Genomic DNA, 15,387 nt, shown 5'->3' on the forward strand with positions numbered 1-15,387 from the left:
GTGGGAGATGTACAATTTTCAGAAATTTTTAAGTCATGTAAGGGAGACCTTTTTCCCCCAGAGTTTTTATGGGGAAAATTGGGGAAAAAATAAACACTGTAATATTATCACACTTTACAGATTGACGGTCATTATGTTAGTTAAGGAACGTAAACAGTATCATGTATAATTTGGTTTGGTATAATATTGTCAAGTTTGGTATATTGATAGTACAGTTAATTTCTTACAAAATTCGGTGTACTTTTTTACATTTTAATTTTGAGGGTTATAACTGGAGTCATACAATCCTAAACTGTAGGGAACCTTTTGAGTTTTGCCAGTTTATTAGGAACAGGCAAAATTAATAAAAACGGGAGGGGGGGGGGGAATCACTATAATAAGATTAAATTGTTTCATTTCTTCTACTTATCCATAGTGTCAAATAGACATACAGGAAATCAAGACCAACAGTTTCAATGATCTGATACTATAGATAGTCTTGTTTATAGATTTTCGTCTTACATGGTTTTAGGAAATAATTTTGGGGAGGTAAATACACGAACACTTTTTTTAAAGTGTTCTATTCATAATTCTAAATAAAAACATTCTGCAATTAATTCTTCCAGGAAGAAAAAGCTTTGGGAAAAAACTTGTTAAAAACCTGTTTCTCCCTACATTTGCCTACATTCTTTCCTCCAGGTCTTCATTTTGCTACTGATGAACAGTTGTCAGAAGCACCTCTCTGTATAGTGTGTGTCAGTGATGCACAGTAGCCCCAATACAGGTCTGTAACTCAGTGGCAGAGCTTGTGTTTTGCATTCAGAAGGTTTCATGTTCATTCTATAAGGGTAGAAGTGATCCCTGCCTAAAACCCTGGAGACCCACTACCTGTCAGTGTAGACACTGTTGAATTACTGTGACCAATGGCTTGACTTGATGTGAACCAGCTCTGTAACTGGAGTGACAATGGCTAGGTCCAGTGATCCAGGAAAGAAAATAATAATAACAATAATAATAGTAACTTTTTTCTTGTATCCCACCACTATCTCCCCAAAGGGACTTGGGGCGGCTTACACATGGCACAGGGTGCCAGAACAGAACATAAAATAAAACACAATTTAAAAATACAGTTGAATAAAACATATAAGCATATTAAACGACAACTTTAAACTCAATTACAGTAGAGTCTCACTTATCCAACATAAACGGGCGGGCAGAACGTTGGATAAGTGAATATGTTGGATAATAAGGAGGGATTAAGGAAAAGCCCATTAAACATCAAATTAGGTTATGATTTTACAAATTAAGCAAATTACATCATGTTATACAACAAATTTGACAGAAAAAGTAGTTCAATACGCAGTAATGCTATGGAGTAATTACTGTATTTACGAATTTAGCACCAAAATATCACAATGTATTGAAAACATTGACTACAAAAATGTGTTGGATAATCCAGAACGTTGGAAAAGCGAGTGTTGGATAAGTGAGACTCTACTGTATAACAACACTCATCAACCAATGGTAGAAGCAACTGTGAACATGGCCAAGCTGTAAACAATTGGACAGGGAATGGGATAAGTGCAAAGCTATCTGCTTTGAGTAGGCTTGCATTCCCGTTTACTAATGAAGAATGCAGTTTGTGGATGCTTCTGGATCCAGCACTTCCTGGATTGTCACTTGGTTATGACCATATTGCTGGTATGTCCTGAAATCCCTCCAGCAAAAAGGAGGTATTCTTTCCTGGATCATTGGACTTGGCTTTTTAGGACAGACAAAGGTTCTGTCTTGTCTCTCATGTCTTGTGGCATTTTACAAGACAATCAGGGCTGGATGACCAACAGCTCTTCTGTTTTGCCGTCATTAAACTTCCATGTGGTTATCCATGTCACCAGTATATTGATTATATTTCAGTCCAACTTTGCCCTGTAGTTTCATGTAAAAATTACAAAACAAGAGAGACAAGGCAGAACCCTTGTCTATTCTAAAATGCCTCAAATCTGGTTGTTTTGTTTTTTATTTTTATAAGAGCCAGGTAGTGTTTGATATTTCACAGTTAGAAGAACTGCATAAGGTGTGAAAATTTTACTATTTGTGGTTTTGACATTAGCATTTTTTAAATGTCATGGCTCCAGGGTTTGAGTTTCTAGGGTATGATAGTACCAGGCTAGGATGGCAGAATTTGTAAATACTATAGATATTGGACACCAAGAATGTGTTTGTGCATGTGCTTGCATGAGAAAGAGAAAGAGTGCCTGTGTGAGTCAGAGATAAATTCCCTGATTGTTTGGGGATTAACAAAAGAAGGAGTTGAGATTATGGATTATTAGGTCTGTGTGTATGATGCTTATTTCACCCAAGAACTGATGCAGAACTTTATTTTCTTTCATTTTAAAGAGACATTGCATTTCTAATGGGGAAAGTGAGGCCATGATGGCAGCAAGATAGGGGAACTTGGGGCTTTCCAGAAATTGTTGGACAGCAATGTCCCATTTTCCCTTCCTATTTGCTATACTAGTTAGGGATGCTGATTTCCCATCTATGGCCTATAGGAAGGCAAAAACCAGGGATGAGCTGGCAGGTGGTACTTTAGTTGGTTATGAGTAGCATTAGAGTTCTTCTGTTGGTCTTTTTCACTCCTCCTTTAAGTTAACATCAGGTCACCCTGCTCTTCTTTCACTTTATTCCTTTTCCACCAGTTCCTGAGTGGAAAGCCAGAAAGTGTGTTTTTTTTTCAATCCATAATTTTGAAAATCCAGTAATTAAGCAGATGCAAGCAAACTCACCTAGTTTGCATGTTTCTCGAATTGGTTGGAAATGGTGGGTCCAGAGAGGTGGTGCACAGTGAAAACCCCAAAAGAGAGGACACAGAGCCAGTGTCTGAAAGAGACCAAGCAGGAAATCGTTTTGAAACTCCTCCCCTCCTCCAATTCCTTCTCTTTCCTCAGATCAAACTGCCAGTCCCAAAAGGCTTGGAAGGCTCTCAGCTGGAGGTTCCTGCTCCATCTCACCAACCCCCTCAAGAGAGTAGCTTGGACAGCAGCCAGACTCGAGAGAAGATCAAACAGAAGATCAAGGAGGTGGAAGAGAAGCAGCCTGAGATGAAATCAGGATTCATGGCCTCCTTCTTAGACTTCCTGAAGTCAGGCAAGCGACAAACGCTACCTTCGTCATCATCCTCTACATCAGCCACGGTTGGGCCACCTGGGACCTCGGCTCCTGTGGCCTCTTCTTCCGGAAGCCCCTCCAAGACGCCACGTCCCCCATCGGCTGCGTCCTCCTCTTCCTCTTCCCAGCCCCCACCTCCCTTCGGTGTGGCACCTTCAATGTTGTCTGGGGGATTGGATGGAACAGAAGGAGACCCATCTGGACTTGTTATGAGTTGTACCAGTCCTTGCAAGAGGCTGGACGAGGAGCTGAAGCGTAACCTGGAGACGCTACCCTCCTTCTCATCTGATGAGGAGGACTCTGTGAGCAAGAACCAGGACCTCCAGAAGAGCATCTCTTCTGCCATCTCGGCACTCTATGACCCCACTGACCGTAAGGAGGGAGAGCCTAGCGGTGAGTGTCTGCAGAGCCTCCACAAGTCCTGGGCTCTTGTTCTTTAGATTTCATTCATGTCATTTACAAGGTGTCTTATTAGCTTTGTCTCCAGGTTCTGAACATAGATTTCTGAACAATACTTAAAATTTGTTGTCTCTGTATAGCCTTAAGAACCCTTGAATCCTGAATGCATAGACTGTTAATAATCAAACAGTTGCTTTTAACCATGAGATTTCCGTCATTTCCAAATAGCCTGCTACTCACTTTATTGGATCCAGGCGCACCACAACTTCTGACCCAGTTTAGAGTTCAATCCTTCTAGATAATTCTCAGTAGTATTGACATGAAGCAGATTTCTTTAGCCTAGCGCCTTCCAGATGTTGGTGAACTACAACTCTTTATCCCCAGCAACCATAGTTGTTGGGGTGGATGCATGGTGGGAATGGCAATCCAACCAGTGCAGAATACAAGAGCTCATACCAAATAAGAGCATAACAGATAAAGCAGTTAATACAAATAATATATAGGGTACTGTATTACATGATTTGTATGTGATAATTAACACCACAGTGTAAAGACTTTAACAACAGATCCATTAACCAAACACCAACAATTATAGAAATCCAAGCCTAATGGAATTCTGTTTAGGTGTAACGTAGTTCAGCACAACTGGAGGGCATCAAGTTGGAGAAATCTGATCCAAGCATTTTAAAAGTGAAAAGAATTATTTGCTTCCTTCTGCACAGATTGCTCATCCACGTTTGTCAGCCTCCACGTTTTTGGAGTATTGTCAATTATCAAAACCTTTTTGAGAAAAATGTACCACTTCCAAAATCTGTTTTCTCATAAAATTAACTAGTATAATGAATACAATGGCTGTCAACGTGAATAGTTTGGAGTGAAAGATTGTTTCTTCAGGAGACTATGACTAAATGGCTTCACATAAGAGTAGGTTAGGAATGAGAGAATGTGACTTCCCCAAGATTCCCCTTAGCTTTCAATAACCGAGTGGGGATTTGAACCTTTGTCCTCAGAGTTGTAGTCCAGTGCTTAAACCACCACATCACACTGTTATCACTTGACCATAGTCTCTAGGATAGATACAGTTGAATTTGCTCTTCCTGGTTTGTTTATTTTTTCATGCAAAGGGAGGAGTGAATGGTCATTATCCATTAGCATATACTACAGTTATTAAATTAAGATTCCTGGTCTGTCATTACATGTTAAAGCTGTATATTTGACTTCACTTACATACGCCATATCTTCTCAGCCATATTTATCTAAATTTGATGTTTTTTCTTGTAATTGACAGCATAATGTTTTACAAAAACATATAACAAACAAAATGAAAATTAAACTATGTAGTCTCCAGAGCCTGAAAATACGTTTATGTTTAAGAAAGCTGTTTTCTTTCATTGCAAACTCCACATGGTTGCATGCTGCAATATACCTATTTCCAAAAAGATAAGATGGTAAACAGAAGGGGAAAATTTTAAATCCAGTCTAGAAAATAGTGGATTTTGTTTTAAACGTTGTGGCACTCTTGCTGATTGAAACCTCCCACTTTCACCTACAGATGTTCCACCAGTGGAAGAGAAAGCCCCCAGCCCGGCCCCCTCATTGGAGGCAGAAACCCAGCAGGAACTGCCCCCGCCTCCCATTTCCCCAGCTCCATCACCCAAGGAGGCTCCACCTGTCCCAGAAGAGCCACCAACCCAGGCATCTCCTGAACCTGAGGATCCTGAGGACACCCGACCCCTACACCTTGCCAAGAAACAGGAGACGGCAGCCATTTGTGGGGAGACAGACGAAGAGGAGGTGGAAAGCGGTGGGGAAGGAATCTTTCGAGAACGTGATGAGTTTGTCATACGTGTTGAAGATGTCCAGGCCCTCAAGGTTTGTAAAGAGGTCTATGGGTGTATCATTTAAAATTATAAATGAAAACAGACCTTTTAAGGATGAAATTTGAAGTATTTTAGAATCAGAGTTGGAAGGGACCACAAGGGCCACCAAAGTCCACCTCTCTGCAACGCAGAAACATCCAATCAAAGCACTCTCAGCCTTTTTCACGGCTGATTTTCCTATTTCGAAAATCATCCCAGGGACAGTGATGGTGTAGGGTTGCTAACTGGGATAGTCTGTTGCAGCAGAAATAACGGAGAGCTTGGTGGCACGAAAAACTTGCACAGTTTGTTTGACGACGACTTCTGCGGGCTCTAGCCTACTTCCTCAGATGCATGAATGGGGAGGCACTTAGGACACATATCTGAGAAAGTGGGCTGGAAAAGTTCATGCCAAATCAAATCAGTTAAGTTTTCAAAATGCCCTCAGAACTCTTAAATATTATTTCATATTTCATTGGCTATTTTTTCCCCTTGGGTACGTTTCTGGCTTGTTATGTATTTGTGCTTCTAAAGTATATAATTGTACTTAAAATTGAAGTCTGACATTGGAGCTTTCAGCAGTTCCTTTCTAGAGCACCAGTCAAATTCACCCAGTTCTAAGCAATGCAGGATCATCAGATGCTTCTGGAAGAGGAATGAGAAACGTGCCCCAAGACAACATAGCTAATAGTGAGGAATGCCAGGAGACTCAAGTAATGTGTCTTCTCACTTTTGTCTTAGAGCAGTGGTTCTCAACCTGGGGGTCCCCCAGATGTTTTGGCCTTCAGCTCCCAGAAATCCTAACAGCCGGTAAACTGGCTGGAATTTCTGGGAGTTAGAGGCCAAAACACCTGGGGACTCACAGGTTGAGAACCACTGTCTTAGAGCTTTAGCCGAATCCTGATTTATGTTATTCCTTATCAACTAAAAAATAATTTTGCCAAAGTCCAAAAAATCCCCTTACATCCCAAAACATGAATCAGAAAATCCTGACACTTCAAGTTTGACAATACAAACTTTAAAGAAAGTAATAGAAAACACATAAAAATAACAGGACACCTCAGAATATGAACCAGCTATGCTAACAAATGGGATATTTTGCAACACAAAAGGCAGTCTGTTATTATTGACTAGAAGGTGTTTGATTCAGACAGAATGAGTTACATTTAGTTCCCATTGTAAAACAAATAGCTTATTTCTCTGATTTCACAACTAGCCTATAGAGGGAAGGACTATCCCCAAAACATGTTTTATCCTTCAGAATTTAAAACCATAGAAGACTTGGGAAAGGCCTTTTTAAAATTACATGTCTATCCTGCCTTTCTTGCATGATATAAAACATTGCATCTATGCTTTCCAGGCAGTCTCCTATTTAAACACACATCAGACCCATATAAACTTAACTTAAGCAAGACAGCTACCTCATGTGCCTTCAGACCAAACCTTGAATCTGCATGAGGTTATAATTATCAAGCTAGAACCCAATAGGGTTTATTTACAGTTTGAGTGTACATTTGGCACTCCCCATCGATGTATTTTTGCTTCCACAGATTCCATTATCCACTGTTTGAAATATTCCAAAAAACCAAAGAAGCAAAGCTTGACTTTGCCATTTTATATAAGGGATCCCCTTTCCCCATGCTATAGTATATAATAATTTGAACACCCAAGGATTTTTGATTCTGTAGGGGTTCTTGGAACTAAAATCCAATGGATAAAGGCCCCACTGTATGATTTAATCTTGCAGCTGGAGTGTTTTTCCCCCAAAATATAAAAACCGTTAGAAGAAGATTTCAGTCTTACTGAACAAATTATTAATGCATTATTTTAACTACAAATCTTCTTAAACTCTCCTTCTGGAGAATGAAGTCATCAGTGTGACTACAAGAGTTAGTCCTTCTGTACAAGTTTGATACAATTTCAAGAATATTGACAAAATATAGTATTGTTTTGAAAAGGACACTTTTTCATATTTGTATTTCCTTTGCTATGGTCTTTTCTAACAGCGAGAAGTCAGGCTTATCAGCGACAGGTTGCTAGTCTTATACTGTGATCAGCAGTCCTTTTGTTTGTCCTTCTTACAGCTTGCCCTTCAGACGGGGAGGGAGCCACCCCCAATCTGGCGGGTACAGAAGGCTTTGCTTCAGAAGTTTACACCTGAGATTAAGGACGGACAGCGTCAGTTTTGTGCTACAAGCAATGTAAGTGTCCCTATCAGTTGTTCCATCCCAGTGACCTGGCACTTATGTGCTGTGCTTCGTCTCTTCATGTAAAAACATAGTGTCTGTAAATCCAGAGGTACCTCATTAAATCTGCATTTTAGTGTGCATATTTGCATGCTACAGTAAGCCATGGTTTGTTTTAACTATGGTTTGTTGCTGAAGCAATATATTGCACAGCAGATAATCAGCCAAACTGTGACTCTCCCCATTTCTGATTTGTAGTCTGTTTCATTCCCACTCAGCTCCTACTTTAAGAGCTGGGAAAACAAGTCATAACAAGCAATTTTGAAAAAAGTAAGAATCTGTAAGCCAGTAACAAAATATTATTTCAGACTATAGTGGGGTGGGTGGGTTTCTGGATAATAAATCATGGCTTTTTAGCAGAGGTGCAATGCACATCAGAAAAAAAAACAGATTCAGCAAAACTGTCTCTATTGGCATGCTATTTTAATATTGTATGTGATGTAATAGAGAAATTTAAAAATATCAGAGTGCAGTGTGTTGAACTCAGTTTTTCTTTTCATTTTTCCACCACATTGTTCCTATTTCTCAAACTCCTTTTTTTGTGAGAGAAGTAGCCCATTCAATTTTGGTGCAGTTTTCACACAGTTTAGCCATGAGGGATATGGATTTTTATGGATGACATATATAAATGAAGCAGTGCACTCTCCTTCCTGTGCGCACATCTCGTTTTCCAGTTTGTGCCTAGGTTGTACCCTTCAAGTAGTTGGGTTGATCCAGTTCCTCTTTTATTGAGTGTCCAGCCTTGAGTTTGATATCCCCTTATTAGTTTTGGAAGAACAAATGTACCATTTAGAGCCTCCCATTGCCCTTTTCAACATGCTATCCTTTCTTTCTTTTTTTCCCTTCCTCTTTTTAGTATCTGGGTTATTTTGGTGATGCTAAGAATCGATACCAACGCCTCTATGTTAAGTTCTTGGAGAACATCAACAAGAAGGATTACGTACGTGTCTGCTCCAAAAAGCCTTGGCACCGGCCTCTGCAAGCTGTCAGGTAAACAGACAGGAGGGAGGTCATATTTCTTCAGCTACAGAAGCACTAGTAATAATTGCTTTCTTAATGTGAATTTATTCCAGTGTAGGCAGGTGTTTTTCCTCCATATTTCCTCCATATTTATGCTTAATTGATTGAAAATCAAGCATAAATACATTCCTCTTGTGGAACTTGATGATTGAGGGCCATTTTTGTGGTGCAGGTGTTGGTAGTTTTTGTTAAAAAGCAATTAAAGAGTATGTCATTAATACTGTGTTGTATTATTCATAAAAAGTTAACAGGCAATGAATAATATGTTGCTCTTTAAAATATGTTTTCATGTTCTTGGCTGGGCTATACAGTCACATTTTACAGTTTTGACCTCCTCTCTGGCCTTTACTTTTCTTTTCAAGCCTGGTTTTCATTCCTGGTGACCATTTACATCTCCTGTTCAAACAGTGAATTGGGTGGCATCCTATACAAGGTTTTCTTTTTCTCATAAACATGATTGGATATAAGGCTGGCCTCATCCCATACTTTCATTCCGGCCCTGGAGCCCCTAGTGGCGCAGTGGGTTAAACCTTTCTGCTGGCAGAACTGCTGTCCGACAAGTCGGTGGTTCGAATCCGTGGAGAGCAGGTGAGCTTCCTCTGTCATCTCCAGCTCCCCATGCGGAGACATGAGAGAAGCCTTCCACAAGGATGGTAAAACATCAAACATCTGGGTGTCCCCTAGACAACGTCCTTGCAGACGGCCAATTCTCTCACACCAGAAGCAACTTGCAGTTTCTCAAGTCACTCCTGACACACACACAAAAAATGTCCCTCACTGTTTCCATTACAGTAGAGATGTGGAATGTATATAATTCCAGCTGTTGTTAGATTGCATCTTCCATCAGCCCTGGCCAGCATAGATAAAGGTTAGAAATGACAACAGTCCAACAACAGCTAGAAGACTGCCTTCCCTTGTATTACAGCCTCTCTGTTTATATACTTGCTGACTTCAGTAAACTTGCGTCCTCAAGGATGAAATATTTTGACCCCTGGGTCATGAATACACACTTCTATGCTATGTCTTTCCTGGTGCAGGAGACAGAGCCAACCCAAAGCCTCTGGCCCCAAGGTCCCAGTGACACCCAAAGTTGAGAAACCCGAGAAGCTGGAAGTCACAGAAAAGACTGAGAAGCCAGAAAAGCCCTCCAAGCCGGAGAAGCCCCCCAAGGCTGAAAAGCCAGAGAAAACGGAAAAGCCCCCCAAGGCTGAGAAAGGGCCTAAGCTGGAAAAGCCCCCCAAGCTTGAGAAGGCTGAGAAGCCTACCAAGGTGGAAAAAACGGCCAAGGCAGAGAAGCCCCCCAAACTGGAGAAAGTGGACCTTCCTCCTCCTGTTCCTGCGAAAGCTGCCTCAGCGAGTGGAACCTCCAAACCCAAACCTAAGCCGGCCAAAGTGAAAGCTGAGCCACCTCCCAAGAAGAGGAAAAAATGGCTGAAGGAGGCAGCATCCTCCTCCGACTCGGAGTCCAGTCCTGATCAGCAGAGTGAGGAAGGTGAGTCACCAGGGCTGTGCTTCTGTCTTAATATTCATTGGGAGCAGGTGGCCCTAGAAGTGAAGTAAGGGGTACCAAACATCTTTGTGGAGAAACTGTCACTGACAGTGAGGAAGAAGAGAATTTTATTGAGTCACTAAGAGAGAATGTTAGATTTAGGGTGAATCTGCAAAGCTGGAGTAGGATTTAAGGGAAAATTGAAGAGGTCCACGGAGCCAGATTGAGGGAGTTTATGGACAAAAGGATGGAGGGATAGAAGGAGAAGGCTGAGAAGGAACATTGATAGCAATGTTTAAATATTTAAAAGGATAGCACATTGAGAAAGTGGCAAGCTTGGTTTCTGCTGCTGAGGAGACTAGGATACAATGGAACAATGGATTCGAATTAGAGGTAAAAATATTCCACAACCATTAGGAAGAACTTGTTGACAGTAAGAGCTGTTCAGCAGTGGAATGTGCTGCTGCTTCCAAATGTGGTGCAGTCACCTCTGGAGGATTTTAAGCCGAGAATGAATGACCATCTGTCAGGAGTGCTTCGATTGCGCATTATATTGTATTATTTTTATGTGTTTCTACTCATTTGAGGCATTGAACGTTCATCTTTTTGCTTTGCGTCTGTAAACCGCTCTGAGTCCCTTTGGGGAGAGAGGATGGTCTAGAAATAAAGTTTATTATTATTAGAATATATATATATATATATATATATATATATATATATATATATATATATACACACACACACACACACACACACACACACACATACACACACATACACACACACACACACACACACACACACATACATACATATATATGTGTGTGTGTATATATAAAAAAGACGGTCGACGACCAACACCAAAAAATGAACAGACGTCGTAATAGGAACATGAAATACGTTTAGATATTTAAAAACACTGTCAAAAGCAAAGTTAAAACCCATTATTGAATATGATAGTTAAAATGGTATTAAACATTTATATGCTAAGATGACAATGGTAAATATTGAAATATATATTAAAACCTTCTAAGACTGTGACAGCATCTTGCGCCGACAAGCTATTACTGCTGCACAAAAGTTAGCAACTTTGGCAGTAATTTTGAGGTGTCGGTCAGCCAAAAGATAATCAAAATAAAACCTTACAGATCTCCCTGATAAACCTTCTAAAATTGGATTTATAAAATGTTTTCAAAGACCAGTACAAAAAACATGCCCCACAGTTCTACTGCCTCAGCCTCACAGGGACATAGGTGTTCATTAGATTGTATTTTCCTGCATGGCAGAATGGGGCTGGGCTCGATGGCCTTGTGGTCTCTTCCAATTCTGTGATTCTATGATGATTTTTTTACAGAGGGGTTTGTGTCATAATTGAGGAAAATTTTCCATTTGAATTGGAATGATAGCTGGAAAGGGCTGTCATTAATATATCTTTAATCACAGGCTGGATTTTGTTTTGGAGGGCTGAGTTCTACTGTGATTTTATTTTCTTCCTTTGCTTGTGTTTTGTTTTTCCATTAGCTACCTTGTGTTTTGTCACGTATAAGCCGCATTAAAGATTTAAGGGAAGGCAGGTTGTAGATGACTTAAATGCAATATTCCATCTCTTCTGTAGAGCGTGTGCTGACCGGACGTATTCTCAATACACGAGCCATGAAGGAGATGTACCGCAGCTACGTGGAAATGCTGGTCAGCACTGCCCTCGACCCAGACATGATTCAAGCTCTTGAGGATACAAATGGTATGTACTCTTACATAAGGGCACATTGGCTGTCATGAGCATCCCAAGAGGGAACTCATTAGAAGTCACAGATGTTTTGCTCCCATATGCCAATTCTTGAGAAATCCAGTCATTTTTCTTTCTACCTATTACCAGACTTGAGTTCCTCACTTTTTTCTATTACTATTAGTTGTATGGAGACTTAAAAGGCTTTTACTTGCAAGAGGTACTGGCCAGGATCTTCCTGGAGCAGAAATTGCCTGGATACTGACTATTCTGCTCTTTGTTACCAATGATAAGGAAGCTTTTCAAACTAAGCATGAAATACCAGCTTTTGTACTGTGCTGGGTAATGATAAGAATTATCATTAGCATTCTCTCCTGACATTTTGCCCACATCTATGGCAAACATCTTCAGAGGCTGTGAGGTTTTTGGAAACTAGGCAAGTAGGGTTTGTATATCTATGGAATGACCAGGGTGGGACAAAGAATTATTGTCTATTTGAAACAAGTGTGAATGTTGTAATTGGCCACTTTGATTAGCATTGAATGGCCTTTCAGCTTCAAAGCTTGGCTGCTTCCTGTCTGGGGCGATCCTTTGTTTGGAGGTGTTCAGCTAGCCCTGATAGATTCATTTCTGAATTTCCCCTGTTTTCTGAGAGTTGTTCTTTATTTAATGTCCTGATTTTAGAGTTTTTTTTTAAATACTGGTAGCCAGATTTTGTTCATTTTTGTGGTTTCCTCCTTTCTATTGAAATTGTCCACATGCTTGTGGATTTCAGTGGCTTCTCTGTGTAGTCTGACACAGTGGTTGTTAGAGTGGTCCAGCATTTCTGTGTTCTCAAATAATATACTGTGTCCAGGTTGGTTCATCAAGTGCTGCTATGGCTGACTTCTCTAGCTGAGTTTGTCTGCAGTGCCTTTCGTGTTCCTTGATTCATGTTTGGGCAATGTTATGTTTGGTGGTCCTTGTGTAGACTTGTCCACAGCTGCATGGTATATGGTAGACTCCTGCAGAGGTGTGAGGATCCCTCTTGTCATTTGCTGAACGTAGCATTTAGTTTGTAGGTTGTGTTTCTTCATCAGCTTCCCTGTGTGGTCACTGGTTCCCTTGATGTATGGTAAGAATAATGTGTTGTGAATAAGTAACACTACTATGTTTTTCACTATGCATCTTTTGAGCTTGGAAAATACATGCAGATTTATTTTAGTCTCAGGCTCCTGGAATCCCATATCAACAATGCCCAGTGATTACTCTGTCTTGAGTATTCTAGGATTTATCGTCCAAAGAAGTGACCTTTCCCGTTTCTGCTATATTTTGTTATGCTATGAAATTAGATATCCTTGAAGGTTTTTTAAGTCTTACTGAACATGAGTTCTTTTCTTTAGGTGATTGATTGAAGTCCAACTTGAACATGTGACATACTTTATAACGGGATAAACTTTGTTAAAATGCAACACCAGAACTTTTTTTTTTTTTTAAAAGAAGGCAAACCCTGCCCAGAGATTCCAGCATCTTCAGAAAGCCAGCATGTGACCTTTTAAATCTTGCCTATGTCACTTCCCTTTCCTCGATAGAACTCTAGCCTACAAATGACCTCATTTACAAGTGTCTACATATGACCCACCCACCCCCCAACATTTTTAATTGCTTGTTATTCTTCTCCAGATGAACTTTACCTCCCACCTATGAGGAAGATTGATGGGATATTGAATGATCACAAGAAAAAAGTGCTGAAAAGGGTGTCTCTTAATCCATCACTGCAGGTATTGAATAAGGACAAATTTTTAAAATGTCGTTCTTCTGTTGGTGAAATTCTATTGGTGTCTTTTGATTTCAAGTTACCTAGACAGAGAGAATATACCTGGAGCTTTATAGCAAATGCTGAGGATGAGATTTGAATTACAGAAAATGTCTTATTCTTTGATTAATTTTGGAGAGTCCTTCAGATCTTTGATTGTTTATTTGTTTGCTTCCTGTCTCCTGTGCTTTTTCTGGGATGGAGCTTATCCCTTTTCTCCCAGTTTGCTCAGTGGCTATTACATCTCCAGTTGTTGACATTACCCTCATTCTTTGCCTTCTTTTAAATGTCCAATCTTTTCCACATCTCATGAGTTTCAGTGTATAGAGCAACATGAGGTCATGCATTTGATCTGACAATTCATTATGTGGACACTGTAGTCTCATAATTTATGCTCCACCTAGGAGGCGCTCCACACGTTTCCCCAACTCCATGCTGAGACGTGCGACACCACAGTTAAGATACGTCCGAGTGGTGAGCCTTACAACCGCAAGACGCTCAACAAACTCAAGAAGAATGTATCCAAACCACAGGTAAGTGTTGGGAACCAAAATTTGCTATTTGTTGATTGTTCGTTGGAAAATGCAGGGCATGCCATTCCCTCATCCCTCTTTTAGTCTTCCTTAAGTTAAACGGAGAATTGAAATTTACTGGACGAGAGTTCAACATTGATCAGAAATTTAAACTTGGGTCTCCCTGCTCTCAGATTGAGACCAAGTCCTGCATCACAGTGGGGCTCTCTATACCTTGTTCCTAACACTTTTTCTCACTTCTTATGTCTGGGGCCCTTTCACACTATACAATTACAGCACAACTATTCCTCTGATTACTTTGTAAACCATATGTGTTATCCTGGGACCTGGAGTTTGCTAAGAATTGTAAATATCTCTCCCTGAATTACAGGTTCCATGATTTCATATGTTGGAACCATGGCAGTTTAAAGAAGAGCCCTGAGGTGAAACTGTGTACTGTGAAAAGGCTCCTACATCTAATACTTCTACCCTTTTAGTTTTTTGTCTGGTGAACTTTTTTGTGACTCTGATCCATTAATAATAATCATAATCATAATAATAATTTCTTACCGGCCTCTCCTTGTGGCAAGTTAGAACATTGCTGAAGACACAGAATCATCTTAAAACATTCTGCAAAATACACATATTAAAACATATTTCTACAAAATTCTTATTAAAAATACACGGAACAAAGATTAAACATAAAACACAAACTTACAAATTTGTGATTAAAATTGGTGCTGAACTGCTAGAGCAAGAGATAGGGAGCCTTTCCACGTGGTGCTAAACTACTCTCCCATAGTTATAGTTCATTTTGAATGGAGTTTTGATAATAATAATAATTATTATTATTTTATTATCCGCCACTCCTCACTGCTCGAGGCGGGTTACAACATCGATGTTGATGGATGTTGGAGTCCAACAATATCAAGAGGGCCACAGATTTTCCACCATCTCCGGGTATCTAATGCCCCTTCTACACTATACTTATATCTTAGGATCTGATCCCAGGTTATCTGATTTGAACTGGATTATATGAGTCTCCACTACCATATAATCTAGGATAAGCAGATAATCTGGGATCAGATCCTGGGATATAAAGATAGTGTCAAAGGGGCTTTAGCAATACCTCTTCTAATCTGTACAAACCTAGCAGAAAAGGGTGAAATAAGTAATAAAATCAAGTAAAATACA

The 15,387-nt window shown here is 40.1% G+C and overlaps 1 protein-coding gene across 1 annotated transcript in view; it reads left to right on the forward strand.

Annotated features, from left to right (window-relative positions):
• prr12 (proline rich 12) overlaps positions 1-15,387 on the forward strand; it is a 46,365-nt gene that overhangs the window by 20,069 nt on the left and 10,909 nt on the right. Inside the window, exons 5-12 of the mRNA XM_062957403.1 lie at positions 2,928-3,540; positions 5,099-5,418; positions 7,490-7,606; positions 8,508-8,641; positions 9,709-10,163; positions 11,776-11,901; positions 13,549-13,646; positions 14,086-14,214. Of these exons, the coding sequence (XP_062813473.1) occupies positions 2,928-3,540; positions 5,099-5,418; positions 7,490-7,606; positions 8,508-8,641; positions 9,709-10,163; positions 11,776-11,901; positions 13,549-13,646; positions 14,086-14,214 (1,992 nt within the window). The remainder of the gene's footprint in view (positions 1-2,927; positions 3,541-5,098; positions 5,419-7,489; positions 7,607-8,507; positions 8,642-9,708; positions 10,164-11,775; positions 11,902-13,548; positions 13,647-14,085; positions 14,215-15,387) is intronic.

Source organism: Anolis carolinensis, chromosome 6 (assembly GCF_035594765.1).
Source record: "Anolis carolinensis isolate JA03-04 chromosome 6, rAnoCar3.1.pri, whole genome shotgun sequence".
NCBI lineage: Eukaryota > Metazoa > Chordata > Lepidosauria > Squamata > Dactyloidae > Anolis > Anolis carolinensis.